Source organism: Tenrec ecaudatus, chromosome 7 (genome assembly GCF_050624435.1).
Source record: "Tenrec ecaudatus isolate mTenEca1 chromosome 7, mTenEca1.hap1, whole genome shotgun sequence".
Taxonomy (NCBI): domain Eukaryota; kingdom Metazoa; phylum Chordata; class Mammalia; order Afrosoricida; family Tenrecidae; genus Tenrec; species Tenrec ecaudatus.
This window is the reverse complement of record NC_134536.1, coordinates 7,789,172-7,807,117: the sequence shown is the minus strand read 5'-3', so window position 1 is coordinate 7,807,117 and position 17,946 is coordinate 7,789,172. Positions and strand designations below refer to the sequence as shown.

The window sequence follows — 17,946 nt, the reverse complement described above, 5'->3', positions numbered from 1 at the left end:
GGACCGAAAGGAGGTGCCTCCCCTTGAAGCTGTTGGATGTCCTCCTTGGCACTCCTGAAATCTCGGTACCGGCACCGGCACTGGCACCGGTGGTCAGGCCATCTCTGCAGGCACCGTTGCCTCTTTCTCACAAAACCCGGAAAGCTAAACATTCCACAGTTGGAGTTTGCAAATAGACCTGCCTGTGAACAGCTTCTGTCTAGAAGGCAAAATTTTAAGGCAATTATCCATGGAAAGTGATAAAACTAATCACTTTGAAACGATTGCAGAGCATAAAATTTTAGGATTTTCCTTGGCAGGGGAGGACTAAAACCATAAACCAAACCCACGGCTGTCAGGTTGATTCTGACTCACAGTGGCCCTGTGGGACAGAGTCCAACTGCCCAGGAGGGCTTCCCGGGCTGTCATTATCACAGCAGCACGCTGTCACCTCGCTCCCCCGTGGTGTGGCAGGTGGGTTTGAATGGCCAGCCTGCAATTAGCAGCCGAGCGCTTCATTGCTGCACCACCAGCATGTTGGACCTTGATGGTACCCGAGAGAGCTTTGGAGGTGCACTGGCATGCATCTCGGGCTGCTAACCAAAGTCTCCAGCCCCTTCGCAGGAGAAAGAAAGGGCGTATGATTCCAGTGACGTGGTCACAGTCTCAGAAAACCCACAGGGGTATTGCCACCCTGTTCCATAGAGTGGCTATGGGTCAGATCCAACTCGATGGCAGGCCATTCCTTTTGAATTTTAGACCAGTGAATGATTTTAGAAGTAAACTGTATCGGGGTGTTTTAAATGAAGCCACAGCAGTAGATGGATGGTGTTAACTAGGTGAACCGAACTCGGCTCACCCTTGGGTATGCTTCTGGGCTCGACGACTTTGCCTTCAGAAAGAGCCAGTCCTTTTAAAGTGTAAGGTCACCCTGTGGCTTATGTAGGTCTGGAGCGATAGGAGAGACACCCATCTGGGGATCCGTTGGCTAGTGTTGAAGGCCACTGGCTCAGAGGAGCTCAGCGAGTGGTGTGTAGACAGGCCCAGGCGCAGCAGCTCTTCCACAGTGAGGGTTCCTTAGAAGGAAGGTGGAGGAGTCCCTTGGGTGGCTGCTCACTGGAAAGCTGGAGATTTGAGTCAGACCCCCTCCCCTTCCCCCATTTGCCTCAGAGGAAAAGCCTGACAAACTACTCCTGAACAATCAGACTCTGAGAACTCAGGCGGCACAGTCAGTCCACTGCCTCTACATACCAGCCTGGCCGTGGCTGGGCGGAGTGTGTCACAAATTGTTATCAGGAGCGGGAAGTACTGGGAAGGTGAGAAATGTCACCCAGGAGGCTGGGGGTGGGGCTGGGGGGTGGGCAGAATGAAAACCAGGAAGGTCAGATGACCCTGAGGTCAACGGATTGGAGACTCAGAGGTGGACATGGCTTGTGACCACAAAGCACTCTCTCTGGTATCCAGGCATCCTTCGTTTGTGGCAGTGGGGGACGGAAACCTGAGGAATGGGGTTGTGGGGTGAGAAAGAGGAGTCAGCAGGCATGCAGGGACAGGGATAGGGGGAGGGGGCGCGGCATTTTTGGGAAGGTGGGTACTACAGTCTGCAGGAACCCTGGTGGTGTCCTTAGGCTGCTCCCACAAGGTCGGCAGTTGGAAACCACCAGCTGCTCCTTGGGAGACAAGGGGAGGCTTTCTCCTCCTGTAAAGAGCTACAGTCTCTGAAACCCAGAGGAGCAGTCCCACCTTGTCCTGTCGATCCCTGCTGGAGTCAGAATGAACTGGGTGGCAGTGAGTTTGGTTAGTCTGCCAACAGGAGGGACCCTGTAGAGAGGAAAAAGCTAGGGATGCATGCAGGCCCGAGGAGCTGCTTCCAGAGCCGACCCTTCAACGGACACGGTGCCACGCGTTCCTTTTGCCATCAGGGACCCGCACAGCCCTGAGAAGTCCAGGAGTGGAATGAGTTGCAGGAGAAGGTTCTTGACGGGAACGCCTCTTTTCTCCTCCCCTCTTCCAGGTGCCGTGCTATGTGTTTGATAAGGAGTTCAAGAAGCATGATCTAAACCCACTGATGAAGAGCAGCGGGGCCTACCTGGTGGACGACTCGGACCCTGACACCTCCCTGTACATCAACGTGTGCAGAGACATAGGTGCGCCTCTCTGGGGACTGGGGGCCGCCTGGGGCCCAGGGTGCTTGGGGAGGTTAGGAGATTTTTAAACGCCTTCCTTATCTTGGCCCTCCCCCACCCCTCCTGTTTGGACATCCATGTCACTGATTAGGTCCTTGAAGAAAGCATTTGCCCCAAGACATGGTCCATATCACTATGGCCTTTGAAAGACTGGAAAAACTTAAAACAAAACGTTGTCGGGGGGGGGGGGGGGGGATGGTGGTGTTACTGGGTAGTGAGGTCTCCGAGGGTTAATTTATAGTGATCAACCCCCACCACCACTCACACACACACGCCATATGCCTCCTATACCATCTCCCTGGTATGTTATTTGCAACAGTGGGAAGAATCAGCGGGCTGCCCGCCAGCCGACTGCAGCGGCCAGGGGTCGTTTGGAATGCTCTGTGTGTCAGGTTATGGAGCCGCTCCCTTGCTCTCCAGAGACGGGCTTTAGTGTTCTCTTGGAAAAATGCAGATAAAGTCAGGCTTTGTCTTAAGTGGGCCTATAACTCAAACCCGGTTAAGCGGCTGACGAATCCCGTAGCGGGTGGAATTTTGAAATGATGTGCTGCTCTGGTTTGGAGAGCAGATGTCAATGGCCGGTCTTCATCATTTTGTGGATTCTCAGAATTCACTGCATAGTTTGGCTAATGCACACACAGTGCCCCCCCACCCCCACTTTTGCCAGCCGTTTTGAGCGGAACATCGGTGACTTTGGGGAAGCACTCCTTCCCAAGGAGTGGCCAGACAGTCTCCCGTCCCCAGGAAATGACCCTGAGCCTCAAACCAAGTTTGAGAGTGCCCCACAAACCCGTGTGTGTTAGGTGTGGGTTTGCTGGTACATGCTCAAGCCTCCAACATGCCTCGCGTGTTGTTCCTTACAAAAATCCAGTGGCCTGGCCTCATTTGGAAACCTGCCCCCCCCCCACCCCCATCTCCCGCCAGGCCCAGTCTCCTCCTGAGCAAGCACGGCAACTCTTTTTGTGGCGCTAGTTGGCCCCCTCAGTGAAATCCCACCCTCTCTCCCTCCCCGCCTTTGGCTGGCCTTAACTCTCAGAAAACCAGAGAGGCTCTTGACAGCTCACCGCCTTGATTGATAAGGCAATTAAAGCCGAAAAGCCAGGTGCTGTTGTTTACACAGCCCCTCCTGGGAGAACTCGTTCTGAACCCTTCCCATGTGCTAGGTATTAACTGAGGCAGGAAGTGCAGCACGAATGTTCTCCTGGAGCCATCGGCAAGTGGGTGAAGACATACACAGGAAGCAGCAGACCTCATCACGTAGGAGATGTCAGGCCAGCTACAGGCTGAGCACAGCGAGGGCCGGGGGGGGCGGGGGAGGGGGTAGGGGGAAGAAACCCAGTTGTTGGTATAGCACGTTCTGGGCACATTATGTATGTTCCTTGCCGATAATCCTCCCAGGGGCCTGGGAGATAGCAAAACTGGCAGTTGGATAGATGTGCCTTAAGACCAAAGTTCTCGAGACAGGAAGTGATGGATCTGGGATTTGAACCTAAAACCATCTGGATTCTTTCCACGGATCTCCTAATCTCCTCCCTATCTACAGAGAGCCGGGTCTGTTTACGGCTTGGAGGGGAAAGCATGAGTGTTAGTCTATCTCTAGGGGAAGGTAGGGTACATTCCTTAACTATAAATACCATGACAGTCGCTATTTGCCGAGCACGTATATTATGTCCCAGCTGCCGAGGGACACGCCACGCGCTTCTCCCCCATCTCCCTGGCAGCCCTGCGCCGTGGGGGTGGTGTTCTCATTTTACAGATGAGAAAAGCCATGTGTAGACTGGCCCAAGGTCTCAGAGTGGGAGCTGAGCCTAGCTCCCCTGCCCCCAACCTTATTCTATTTCAGGTTACTTATAGAAACTTTGGAAAGTTGTGTTATTTTTAAAATAGCCCCCTGGTGCCCAGGGACCCACTGGTCGCACAGTGATGAGAGTGTTCCCCTTGCCCCCTCCAAAGGCTCAGCCGTTCTGACCCACCAGCCGCTCTGTGTGAGAAAGACGAGGCTGTCTGCTCCCATACAGATGGACAGTCTCAGAAACCCCAAGGGGGGCACTCTCCTCTGTCCTTCAGGGTCACTGTGAGTTGGCAGGGACTTGGTGGCTGTGGCAGGTTTTTCGTCAAGATTGTAGCCCTGGGCATGCTCTGGGGGTGGGGTGGGGGTCATTCTGCTCTGATCTCTAGGGTCACTGGGTGTGAGTGAGTATGGACTCGACCACAGGGGAGTCGGTATTCTGGCCCCAAGGGTCGCATGATGACCATGCCCAAGGTCCCTCTGACCGGACACTTCCTGTGCTTCCTCACAGATTCCCTGCGTGACCCCAGCCTGCAGTTGCGTGCCTGTCCCCGAGGGGCTGCCGCCTGCCTGGTGAAAGGGGACCAGGTGTTCGACGTGGGCCAACCGAAGGCGGGCTTGAAGCTCCTGGGCAAGGACAGGTCAGTGTGGGGCCTCCAGGGTGGGGGGACGGGGACGTTTCACTGCGTTTGTCATTGTCAGGAGCCCAGTTCCTGGATGGCCCCTGCAAAGTTACAGCTTCCCCTTTACCGGGGCGAGGGTGGGTGGGTCTTCACCAAGTTTGTGGGAAATTGAAATGAAAAGATAATGGTGAGGGAGGGGTAAGTAACTGGGGCCTCTGATTAGCCATGTGAACTGTTGAACACAAAGTTGATGATGTGAAATGTAAACCCTCACCTCATTTACAATAAGACATTGTTAAAGAAAGGGAAAAAAAGATACTGGAATTTTCCCATAAACTTTTTGAAAGCCCTTTGCCCTGTTGGCATTGTGAGTTAGGTTGCCAGCTTTAAATCCACCAGCCCCGCCGTGGGAGAAAGCTGAGGCTGCCTGCTCCCATGTACAGGAAGCACAGGGAGGAAGCAAGATAAAGGATGCTTCATTGTGGGCGCGGCAATGAATGAGAAGAAACAAAACGTGTGTAGTTGGTTGAATGTAAAACTGATGAGCTGCTCTCGTAAACCTCCACCCAATTCACAATAAAAAGTGTTTACCGGTTTGTTCTAAAAGAGTTACAGCCTGGAAAACCCCAGGGAGCAGTTGTTCTATCTTGTCTTTTTTGGAATCGACTCAGTGGCAGTGAGTTGTACGGTGGTTCTCCTTGTGAGGGCTGATCAGTGGCGAGGCTCACAGGACAACAGGCGCGTGGCTTACTGACCACTTTTTTCTCCCTCGGAGAGGTTCACATGTATCACACATCAGAATCTAACCCGCGACCCCCTTTGATTGAGTCCCTGAGAGTGCTAGATTCGCACACGCTATCAGTAAGGCCCAACCCCAAACCCACTGCCACTGTCGAGTAGCTGCTCATTCTTAGCAGCCTGGGAGAGACCATGCCTTGGGGTTTCTGAGATGGAGAAATACAGAGTTTGTTTCCTGTGAGTCTCTGCTTACATGTTCAGCCACCGAGCAGCGCGTGACTTTGTTCCGCACATGTTTCTGTGTAAATATTTGATATCACACATTGATTTGTTAGTGGTGAACTAAGGGCCGGAGTTGGGTTTTGTGTCCATAGGACACTCAATGGGACAGTTGGCAGGCATTCTCCTGTTGGGAAGCTCTGCTCAGCAGACTGAACCTTGAGTGCCAACCCCCACCCGACCCCCTCTTCTGCGACCATGCAGAGGTGCAATGTCTACTCCCCACTGTCACCTGGACCCTTCCTGAAGCTTTCCGGGAGGGGCTTGGTTTCCTCCTTGGCCCACTCTGGTCTGGAACTTGTGGGGGTATCAGGGTGACTGATAGATGGCATGTCGGTCGAGCCTAATCTACATTTAAGAATGCTTACATGGTTTCTGTACATTGGAGGCTGCTCAGTGACAAATCAGGGCTCCCAAAGCCCGAGGGGGACTTTGAGACTTCACATTTGGGGAGTCCCTGAATGGTGCAAAGAGTGAGTGCGCTCGCCTGCGGCCCGAGAGGCTGGCTGGCTGAGCCCACCCAGGTGTGCCCCAGAAGAAAGTGGGGCAGCCTAGCTCCCGGAAAAAAATCAGCCACTGAGAATGCCCTGTCAAGTACAATTTTGTACCGAGGCACATATTCCTGGGAGCTGGGATCACAGTGACTGCCCGCCGGCATTGTGGTGGCTGCTCCCTTCCAGTGTCTGTGCTACGTGCACAAGGACACCAGGTGTGCTGCATGCCGAGACCATAAATCCTGGTGCTGGGCGCCGAGGCCCGAGAGGAGAGCTGTGTTCTGTGCCGGCCAGGCCCTCTTGCTGGGCGCCTGGTAGGAGGGTGGAGGGTGGGGGTGGGCACAGCTCTTTGTCCTCAGACCTGGCTCTTCTTGCGGCAGACAGACCTGCATACTGTCTGGGTTTTGCCTAATTAGATTGTTTATAATTAAAAAACATTTTTTTTAACTCAATAGCTTTTCTCCGTATTTGAAACGTGCATCTCGGTGTTATTTTTTAGACGCAAACACGTATGTCATACAGCACTCATGAACGTTGACTTTAGAGTTAAGAATTTTCAAGTGGAAATGATCAAATGTTATTTTGTACTGCATATAGCTGTAGTCTTTCTACGGGGGGTGGGGAGACTTCAAAACGTTGGTCAACACGTGGAATGTTCCAGGCACTTTTTGAAGCCCCCTCGTGTGTCGGGGTTGCCCGCCGTAGAGTGGAAGTTTGTCCAGCACGTTTGTTTTCCCAATCGATAGTTCACGCAGAAGTTGTTCCGTGACTTTGGTGACAAGACCCATTTTATGTTTGAGTGTTTCTTCTGCTTCCCCCTCCCCCAGTGAACGGCACCCCCGGTTCAGGGCCGCACATTAATTTGAATGAAAAATTAACTTGGGGTTTGGGGTGGGGGAGGAAGGTTGAAGAAGTGCTAAAGTCCTTTCTGCCTTTCACACAGCCCTTTTGTGATCGGTGTGGTGTCTTGCAGGCTGGTCCTGAGTTACGTGAAGGAAGGGGCAGCCAAGCCGAGCTTCTGTGACGGCCACAGCCCCGCAGTCACTGTCACTTTTGTGTGCCCCTCGGAGCGGAGAGAGGTGGGTGAGCTGGTGGGGGACACGCGTTTGTGCCTGGTCGGTGGGGCTGGGTGCTGGGAGGGGTATGCAGGGCCACCTGGGAGAGGCTCTGCTTGGGGACAAGCGTGCCGGGGATGAGAGCATGGGGGTGCTGGTGTGGTGGGGTGCTTGTGAGAAGACAGGGGCTTTTCATTCTAGTGGAGTGTGGGTTTAGGCCCCCATTTGAAGAGGTCCCTGTTTCATGGCGGTCACTGCTGTGGGGTGTGGCAGTGAGTGAACACCCCACACGTGCTCAGACGCACCGCTCCTGAGAAGCACCCTGGGAAACTGGGCGCAGACGGTTTGCAGACGTGGCAGGAACTCTGGCGGCAGTGGCTGACGTTCGGGGGACAGCCGTGCCGGAGAGTTATGGCCGGAAAGGGGCTTTCTGCTTTCTTCCTCCAGCTCCGCGCCTCCCCCTCCTCACTGCCCCCCTTCCCCACTGCCTCCCCCGCCCTCCAGGCAGATTTACGGCTGCTGTTCTCTGGCTGTTTGTTAGCTGTCCTGCACATTGTAAACTCCTCGAGAGGCACCCAGGGGTCCCCGCTCTTTGTCTCCGCGCCCGGCTCCGTCTGCACACGCTGGCCGGCTGTTGACGTGTTTTCCTATAAATGGGCCCTGGGCTGTGGGATAGGAGGCAGGCATTCCTCGGAGAGAAAGGGCTAGGTTTCCCTTTGATTTATTTCTGCCGCCTTGTAATAGAATGGAGCAGACCCGGCCGGATTCCTGTGCCAGACACCCAGCCTCCCGCCCCTTCTCCCCCGCCCCCCCATCACCTCCCCCCCTACTCCCCCCGCCCCGGGTAGAATTGCTTCGATTTCAGGCTGGCAGTCGGCCTGCGTTGGGTGGGGGGCTATGGAGATAGGAGGGCCGCAGCGGCCCCCACTCCCCTGGACACTCACCTCACCCTGGGTCACCGTGGGTCTCTGCGAGCCAGCTCCGGGTCCTGACAAGTGTCCACAGGCAGCCCTTTGACATACGGCCCTCCGCAGGTACCACGAGCCTCGCAAATGGGGGGTTTGTGGCAAGCCCTGCCTGAGCAAGTCGGCCGGCGCCATTTTCCAGCCGCTCGTGTCTCCCTCGGTGTCACGCTCTGGTCATGTCTACAACACTGCAGACAGAAACACACGCACAGACGGCTTTAAATCGTGCCAGTGCACACTTCATAAGACTGCAGGCTCGCATCATCGATATATTACCATTTAAAGGCTCTGGGAACAACAGCAACAACAAATGTGGGTGTGTCTGGCTTTAGTTCGACCCTCACCTTCCAGGAGCCAGACCTGCCCTGTCTCTGTGGTTGGCCTGTCTTTTCTATCTACCTGCCGGTTTCAATCATTTCAATCCCAGCCCTTCGTCTCGGGGAAACGTGCTTAGCCGGTGAAGACTCTGGGCGGAGGTTTCCTCTTCCCACCCTGCACCCCACCCTCGTGGGAAACCTTTCACACGTTCTCACGAAGGGAGAGACGGGTTTCCCTCTCTCGTCTCGGTGGGGGATGAGCCATTGGCTGTTATTAGAAGATGGGGCCGTTTGTTCTCAGTGGAGTCAGCTTAGATGTCTGCGGGACCGGGCTTGCCGGGAGATGCCCCTGGGTCGGTCGAAGGAGTCCCTCATTTGAGTCACGATGGACCACACTTCAGACCGTCTGTTTTTGTTGTTCTTCTCTTTATTTTTTATCCCGTTTGGTAGATCTTAATTTGTTAGTAAAGTTTTAGCATAAAACATGAAGACTTTTCTGTGTATGTTTGCCCCCACATTCTACGAGGGAACTTCAGAAAGTTCAAGGGAAAATGGAATGACAAGATGATGGCATTTCCCCACAGACATGTTGAAGCCCCTGTATATGTGCCCCCGTGGTTGGATGTACACCGGGGGGTTTCAGAAAGCTCATGGTCAAGTTCGTCATTTTAAACTCTTTCATGAGCACAGAGCACACGTAGCTGTAAAACGTCTGTGGGAAAGTTCCATCAGCTTGTCATTTTGCTGTTCCGTGAACTTTCTGAAGCCCCCCTCGAATACAGAGTGCCTGGGTAATGTTTCCATCCTTAGAGACAAAGGTGCCCTTTATAAAGACACCGATCATAAAAGTCAATAATAATGAAAAAGAAAAATTAAAACGGGAAAAAGCAGCCACAAACCAATCCCAAATGGAGGTCTTTGCCTCATGTGAGAACAGACTTGGGACGGGGCCTTGGGAGAGGGACCCGCCGTAAGCCGGGCCGACCGGTATTGACATTGGCGCCCTGCATGTCTTTTGGTAAACATTCGTGGTGCCAGACCGGGGCGTGTGAGAGAGCTGTATGGAGTCTCTAGACTGTAGAATTCACCCGTTGTAAATACAAGCCCGTGGTTGGTAGCGTATGTAGTCCCAGCCCCGGGCAGCCACCACGACGGCCACTTTGAGAACATTTTCATCCCCAAAGAAACCCTGTGCCCACTTGTAGTCACTCCCCGCTCCCATCTGGCTCCCGGAGACCACGGTCTACTTCCCGTTTCCCTGAACGTTTCATGTAAATGGAATCAGACAGCGTGAGCCCGTGGTGTCTGGTTTGTGTCACTGTATGCTCTGCACTGCATCACTGTCAGGCTGCTCCGGGCGAGGGGCTAGCAGCTTGGACTTAGCACGGGCGTGACTGGCTGTGTGCAAACCAAGCAAGGAGCGCTGTGCCTGGCACGCTCAGCACGCTCGCTAGGGAGTGCATGCCGCACATGGGCTGCAAGTGGAAAGGTCGGAGGGTGCACCCCTCCCACCCAAAGGCACCCGGGAGGAAAGGCCCGGCGGCGTCTAGCTTCCAGACAAGCAGGCTCTGTAAAACCCTGCCCTGTGGACATGCACGGAGCTGCCATGAGACGTGCAGCTCATGTGACGGCAGTCGGTCCCAGGTTCGGAGTGTGAGTGTGCATGTGAGGTGGGGGCTCAGCCTGCAGGCCCTCAGACCACTTTCCATAAACTACCATGACCATGGCCCTGGCACCGAGTTGGAGGGGGCTCTCTGGCTGAGGCTCAGGGGACCGATGAAAGGTGGCACAGACACTGAGCTGCCCTCGGGGACCATTCGGATTCAAACCCAGGAGGCACTGAGCTTTTCAGCGTCTGTATTGAACCCTCATTTTAAGCCACCTCTCTCCCTCCTTTTCAACTGTTCCACCAGGGCACCATCCCTAAGCTCACTGCCAAGTCCAACTGCCGCTACGAGGTGGAGTGGATCACCGAGTATGCCTGCCACAGGGATTATTTGGAGAGCAGAACCTGTGCCCTGAACAGCGACCAGCATGACATTGCCATTGACCTTACACCGTTGGCACAGAACAGATGTGAGCTCGGCGCCCCGAGTCTGTGGCGTGGGGTGCTGTGGGACGGGGGAGGGGGGGCGGGCGCTCAGGCTGCAGGCTGTTGGGAAACTGGGGTTGAAACGTGGCCAACGTAACCCCATGCTCTCACTTCCCGTGAGGTGACGAGGCCTCCTGTCTGGTGTCTGCCTTCTCGTAGCATCCTCCTCGCCCTACACCTCCGAAGGAAAGGAGTACACTTTCTACTTGGATGTCTGTGGCGTCACGGAGCCGCACATCTGCAACAAGAAAGGGGCTGCCGTGTGCCAGCTGAAGAAGGGGGAGCCCCCACAAACTAAAGTGGCAGGAAAATACCAGAACCAGATCCTCCGGTGTGTAAACAGCCTCCTCCGCCACCCTCCTCAAGTGCATTGTGTCTGTCCCTGGGAAACAGCTTAGTCCCCTAATGTCCCCCGCCCCCTTCCACAAAGTACACGGGAATCAGATAAGCCGGCCTCCCTTCCTCCCCTACTCCGGCAGCCACCATTTGTCACGAAGTTCATGACAGTCAGGCTCGCTTTTCCGGCCATATGCGACGGGGATGGGGCACCCGGGGAAGCAGGCTGCTGTGCACGTTCGCCTCTTCTTGGGCGGCAGCCTCTTGGAGTGGCAGGAAGAAATTCACCGAATTGAGAACCGACTCAGCTCTTGCGCTTGAGACTCGGCATTGTTGAGGACTGAGCTTGCCTTTTCTCTGGGAGTTTGGGAATCACAGATGCCTTATTTAAAACTTACACATTTTAAAATAAGTCACGGGGAGAAAGAAAAAAAAAAAAACCCAAACAAGCCCAGGCGGCATACCCCGTTCTGGTGGGCCTGCGTTGGGTTGTTCCATCCACAAGAGCACCCTGAGAAGCGCACTGTTCTCCGAAAGCCCGCCTTGTTCTGGGGGGTCCCTTGGCGCGGGCCAGGCTCATGAGGGGTGCCGGGAACTCTTGGGATTCTTGGGTATTATTTATGTTGTACCAAACCCAAATCAGAGAGCAAGAGGCAAGTGTCTCTTCATGCTCGCAGGAAAACCTCCACCTCTTTCCTCTTGCCAGTTGTGGCTTTGAAGTAGAAGGATGACAAGCCCGGCATTTGGAACTCATTTCCTCGAGACCCTTTCTCCCCAGCTGGCTGGGAGCTTGCTGTTTTATGTCAGCGGTGATTTGTTGGTGGGATGCAGAAGGCTTAATGCAGATATTTGAAAAAAAAAATCAAGTTCCTTTCTGGGTCCCACCAAGTCTTTATGTGTGGTGTATATTCATCCAACCTAGGTACTCAGATGCAGACCTCACCTTAATCTATTTTGGAGGAGATGAATGCAGCTCAGGTTTTCAGCGAATGAGCATCATAAACTTTGAATGCAATAAAACCGCAGGTGAGCACACCCGGGGTTTACCCAGGTTCCTTGAATGGATGTGTGTGTGTGTGTGTGTGTGTTAGTAAGTGTGGGTTTGGGGTGGGTGTGGGACAGGGTGGGCACTGTGTGTAGAGGGATACTAGATGTGGTGTCTGTGATGTGGGGGGAAATTGGAGAGTATGTGGGGTGTGGGTGATGTGAATGGAGGGATACAGTACGTGTGAGGTATAAGTGAGGGGTTTTGAGGATGGGGGTATAGTGTGTGTGTGTGTGTGTGTGTGTGTGTGTGTGGTAGGGGTGGCGCGAATGTGTTGCATGGACGTGATGCAATGTGTGCAAGTTTGGGGTGTAAGGTATGTGGTGGGTTGGTGGGAATGAGGTGAGGGGGGTGGGGTGTGGTGGCAGTTGGATGCCGTGTCTATACGAAGTGTGTGTGTGTGTGTGTGTGTACGTGAGGCATGTGTTCTGTGCAATGAGTGATGGGTGTTCTTAGAAATGGAGCGTGGAATGGAACAGCTTCTTGGAGCAGCCTGAGTCTCCTTTGGACCTGGCCAGCCCTGGTCCCCAGACCGGGCTATTCTTGGGCTGTAATGGATAGAAGGACCCTCCCCCAGAGGCACACACATGTTGTTTCCATTTTCCTCTTGTCTCTGTTTGTTTTGGGAGTGGGCCCGACACTGGCCTTGCTGGGAGATTTTCTGCCTCGAGCCCTCGCTCCCAGGGCAGCCGAGACGGCAGGGCTGGGGCTGGCTCCTCAGCCTGGTTTGAGTGGGTGGCCTCTTCTTGGATGTCGCTAGCTTCCAGACAACCCTTTCTGCAGTTATGATTTTGAGATTGCAGAATGTCACAGGTCAAGCTGAATGTTTGGTTTTGCCTAAGCCATTAGGAAACAGGTCTTGAGGTCACAGGGACACTGGCATTTCAGATTGCTGCCCTTATCTCGAAGAAGTCCTGGTGGTCTAGTGGTTCCCAGTTGGGCTGCAATCCACATGGTTGGCAGTTTGAAACCACCAGCAGCTCCAGGGAGGAAAGACTGGGCTTTCTACTCCTGGTCAATGGTTACAGTCTCGGAAACCCACAGGGGGGTTGATGTTACGAGCCAGCATTGACTCGATGGCAATGAGTGTTGCTTTTTCTTATCATTGGCATGCTGGTGGTGGTGTTTGGTGGAGGTCACCTGGCTGCTTGGCCTCTAAGCAGAACACCCTACCTGCCCCCAGTCCCAGGTGGCCACATCCTGCTTGTCCTTGAGTCTTCCTCCAAGGGTCCTGGTAGAGCTTAAGAAAACACATTGGTTTGTGTTACTGTTAAGGACATGCGTGGCAGAGTCACATAGCAACTCACGGTTTCTACAGTTTATTGACATTTTTGGAGTTGGGCAACTACAAGGTGACTCCGTGACCCTTCAGTTTGATTCCTTAGAGATAGTTTTTAGAAGAGCACACTGCTCAAGGCAGGCATTCTTCTTAACTAGTTAAGCAAGACTTACTGCTTCGTTTTTTGGGGTTTTTTTGCTTTGTTTTTTCCCCCTAGAAGATTTCAGATGTGTTTGCTTTAAAGTTTAAAGATTATCCCAGGGAAACCATTTTGGGGGTTCATCCAGTTTCTGTGGCTCCAGATATCCTAGAGTCCGTGAGAATCTGGAATTCTCCTTTGATACGAAGTCTCTGCGGCATCTTTGACCAAAATGTCCAGGACTGGTAGCTGGTGGCCATCCCGTTCTGGATTCCTGGGAAAGAAGGCGTGGTTCATGGAGGAAATGAAGCCCATATTTCATTTCCTCCTTCTGTCCCTGACTCTCCTCCTCCCCCTGTTGCTCCAGATGAATAACGACTAATTACTGCCCCTCGGGTGGCCGCTTGCAAACTTTCAGACCCCAGAGGCTAGGCAGAGAGCTTGAAGTGGAGCAGAAGCTCTCCACACAGGACTGGGCCAGTGAACTGGGCTCTCCTGTGAACCCATGGCCCTAAACCCCCCTCCCAGCCCCAACCGAGAACCCACATCCCCCGAGGCGTCGGGCGACGCATGCCTAGCCTCAGTGGCTGCTCTGCTTGCCATCACCATCGTTGTCTCAAACAGGGCTCACACTGCCGTGGCGTGTCAGAGCTCTTGATGACTGACTGGGCTGTGGGGCCGATCCCAAGGTGATTCACTTGAGATCTGTTGAGAGACAGCTGTGCAGGGGGTGGGCTTTGCTTTGGGATCTGTTGGTCCTGGTGAGAGGGAGGACTCAGGAGGGGTTGTGATTTGGCTGGGGTGAGACAGGAACCTATTCTCTGCATGGGAGTCATCTGGGTGGCCTTTGGGCGCTTGTCCCTTATGGGTGAGCTGTAAGAGCTGACTTCCAAGTCCCACCTTTCTACCCCACGTCCCCGTCCTCTGAGTAGCGAGTGCTTTGTCCACTTTGCTCCAAGTTACGGACGTGCCCTTGGTGAAATCTAACGCTGCACCCTGCACCCCCTTGTGAAAAGGCCATTTCTTCACATCACCCGATGCTATTAGCGATACCCAAGGATCAAACCCCACTGCCATGCAGTCAAACCTGACTGTGCAGCGGATTACGCGCTGGGGCTGCCAACCCCAAGCTCAGCAGATTGAGTCCAGCAGCTGCTCTGCGGGAGGATGACCAGGCTTTCTACTCTCGGAAAGACTTACAGTCTCGGAACCCACGGGGACAGTTCTGTCTGTCCCGTCCTGTGGAGCCGCTGGGAATCAGAATTGCGAATGAAGGCAGCACCACAAGCCAGGGCTTTGCCAGCCTGCTGGGCTGTGGGTGTAGCAGGGAGACGGGCCTGGGATGCTGGGGTTTTGTAGAAGGGTTCCCCGCCAGGCAGGAGCTGGGTCATAAAATATTTATGATTCCTTCCTGCTCCGGGATTCAGCCCTCCAAAATCTGGGGCAAACTTGTCTGGACCATAAAATTATTTCATTATGGCTTTGCTCAAATTTAAACTTAGAGTCTTTTGAGAAGCTGCCTGGGTGGATTTTGTGCGTATTGGCTAAATGTAATGATGATGTGTTTCTGAATGCGAATGTGTGTTAATTGGCTCTGTAATGTGATGTGGTTTATAGTTTAACTTGGATCTGCTGGCTTTGCTTATGCTCCTGACTTTCTGAAGGTTCATGAATATTTAAGAGACAAAGGTGCATAAATTTACTCTGTTGGCCATTATAGAAGAAGGGGCTTCGAAAACATTGCTGGCCACATGGCCCGGAGAGAGAGTGGGATTGTTCCCTGCAAACGTTTTGAAGCCCCCTCGGGGCATTGGTTTCACTTACACGTGGTCTGATGCACTGTGGTGTCTTATCCGCCGTGGCGATTTGGCCAAGCAAGGACATTAGATCATTTCGGGGGAAAGGGGAAAGAGATAAGGGGGTGCTTCAAAAAGTTTATGGAAGAGTGGAATTGAAAAAAAAAAATCCCCGGAATTTCCCCATGAATTCTCAAATAAACAAGTGCCCACCCATTCAAGTGAATCAGTACACTAATGAGGTTTTTTGCCCCTCAGTTCTCAGGGTCCTCGGGGAGCTGGGCTAGAGATAGCAGCTGCCCTGGGGAGCCCCTGGGTGGGTGTGGGCCCTTGCCTTCTGCCCCTCTTGGCCTCCCAGGGCTCTCCCACCAGGCGCAGTGAGTCCTTGGCAGGGAGGCCAGAGTGAAGTGGCAGGTCCACTTTTCACTGCAGGCGAAGCTGGGAAGTAGAACTTAGTCGGGCACCCAGAGGAGAGTGAAGCACTGGATTAACAGGTGGCGCGGTCGCGGCCACCGAGTGGACCTGACTTCTGAGAAGCCCCATCCCAGTGGTCCCAGGCCTCTTGATGCTGCTCTGTGACAGTGGTGTCAGAGGGAATGTGTGGGAGCTGGGAGTCAGGGTGTGGGGTGTTGTCAGCATTGGGTGGTTTAGGGAGAAGTAGTGAAACGCTCAGTATGTATGGAAGGGGGCTTCTAAACAGTTGTGGGGAAATTCCGCTATATTTTAATTTCATTTTCCCACAAACTCCTTGAAGCCGCTAATGCACGGCACGTGGAAGGTTCTGGAACCCTGTCCCTGCTCTGCCGCTCACCCCCGTCCCTCGCCCCGTCCTCTTTGTCTTCTCTCAACATCTGAAGATGACTTTACTTATTGGGAATAGTCTCACAAGACCAGTGGGATTTCACCTTGCATCGAGGGGTCCCTGGTCACGCATCCCACATGAAATGGAAGCCCCCCAGTCTTGGCCCCTAGAGGTCTGGGCCTGGGGTTTTTAACCCCACTGGTGGCCCTGGGTCCATCTTATGGCTCCTTTGACACCTGAGGGTTTGTCATCTCCTGGGGCCTGACACCCCACCCCACCCCACCCCTCCCCACCCCTGCAAATCCACAGCGAACAATGGAAGAGGCAGCCCAGTGTTCACGGGGGAGATAGACTGCACCTACTTCTTCACCTGGGAGACCAAGTATGCCTGCGTCAAGGAGAAGGAGGACCTGCTGTGCGGTTTCAGTGACGAGAAGAAGCGCTATGACCTGTCCCCTCTGGCGAGACACTCGGGTAAAGTGTGTGTGTGTGTGTGTGTGTGTGTGTGTGTGTGTGTCAGTGAGAGAGAGAGAGACACACACAGAGAGAGAGACAGACAGACAGACAGGAGATTCGTCTCCCAGGGTGGCTTTTAAGTGGTTGGCCACTTTCTTTGCTTTCTTAGACTCAACAAAATCCCCTCAGGACTGTGTTTTTCTCCCAGCTCCGGGGGCTGGAGAGCTGTCTTAAGCCTGGGTCTCAGTGCTGGTGATGCCTTTGAAGGGCGTTCCCTTGGTTTAGCAGGGCTGTGGGTGACCCTCCGCGTTCCAGCGCTGCCTTTGCCCCGGGTGTGCCTCCCTCATATGGGACACCAGGCAGAGGGGATTAAGACTCGCCTAGCCCTGCCATGACTCAACTCATAACATCTCCTACGAAAGAGCCTGTTACCCTAAAAAGGTCATTGCTCCCAAGCACAGGGCTTAAGTCTTTATCATAACCGCTTTGAGGACAGAGTGTACCCGATGAATCCCATGACAAGACCAAGTCCTGCATGACCTTTGGGCCCTTTCCTATTGGAATGCCCGTCACCTTTCACTAAGTGACACCTCCACCCCCCACCCCTTTCCTTCTGCCACAGTGCGGGAACAGAATTGGGAAGCTGTGGATGGCAGCCGGGCAGACATGGAGAAGAAACATTTCTTCATGAACGTCTGCCACCGTGTGCTGCAGGAGGGCCGGGCAAGAAACTGCCCCAAAGATGCCGCCGTTTGCTCTGTAGGTGAGTGGGACCCAGGGGAGACCCCGCTGCACCCGTCTGCACCAACTGGGCAGCTCTTCCCCTGACTTCCTGAAGCCCATTTCCCACTTCCTGGGTTCAGCCTAGACAAGGACAGTAAAGAAAACGATCCAGGGACGTGAGATGCCCTCGGCGAAGCATGGGCCTTGCCTGATCCTGCGGGATTGGCCAAAGCTTTCTGCTGTGGGCGCAAGCCTGCTGCTAACTGGTGACCCAAAGAGACGCACTTGGAAGTTTGGACCTTCCACTGTGCAATGTGAAGGATCGCATCAACAGAACCTGTGTGAAAGTGATTTTGATGGTTTTAAGGAGTTCCTCTGCAGCTTAAGGAGCCCAGGTGGCGTAGTGGTTATTTGTCGAGCTGCTAACTGCAAGGTTAGCAGTTCAAAACCACCAGCCTCTCCAAGTGCGGAAGATTTGGCGTCTCAACTCCCCGAAAGAGTTGGGAACCTCGGGCACGTCTACCCTGTCCTCCAGGATCGCTTCACTGCGAGTCATCGTTGACTCCATGGCAGCGATTTTGGAGTTTGGAGTCCTTGACTTCAGCCACAGGGTCAGGGGTCAGCCCCCTCCCTACCCCAACCTCACTCCGTGGCTCCTGGGAAGGCAGGCCTGGCCATGTGCTTCCAGCAGGTCCCAGCCCTGCTCCCCACACTAGGGGCACCTTGGCCTTGACTCAGTGGCACCTCACAACAGCAGTGACTGCCTGGACTGGCCCAGTGGGTGGGGCCAGAAAGTGGTTTATCCTCCAGCCCGGGCCTGGCCGGCGGCGGCGGTGAGAGCATGCATTTCTGG

At 54.0% G+C, this 17,946-nt stretch overlaps 1 protein-coding gene across 3 annotated transcripts in view; it reads left to right on the top strand.

Annotated features, from left to right (window-relative positions):
• IGF2R (insulin like growth factor 2 receptor) overlaps positions 1-17,946 on the top strand; it is an 83,771-nt gene that overhangs the window by 35,525 nt on the left and 30,300 nt on the right. For all 3 annotated transcript variants that reach the window (XM_075554296.1, XM_075554295.1, XM_075554294.1), the window contains exons 5-12: positions 1,994-2,126; positions 4,466-4,595; positions 7,062-7,167; positions 10,339-10,501; positions 10,677-10,848; positions 11,776-11,879; positions 16,224-16,388; positions 16,993-17,133. In XM_075554296.1, coding sequence (XP_075410411.1) covers positions 1,994-2,126; positions 4,466-4,595; positions 7,062-7,167; positions 10,339-10,501; positions 10,677-10,848; positions 11,776-11,879; positions 16,224-16,388; positions 16,993-17,133 — 1,114 coding nt within the window. The remainder of the gene's footprint in view (positions 1-1,993; positions 2,127-4,465; positions 4,596-7,061; positions 7,168-10,338; positions 10,502-10,676; positions 10,849-11,775; positions 11,880-16,223; positions 16,389-16,992; positions 17,134-17,946) is intronic.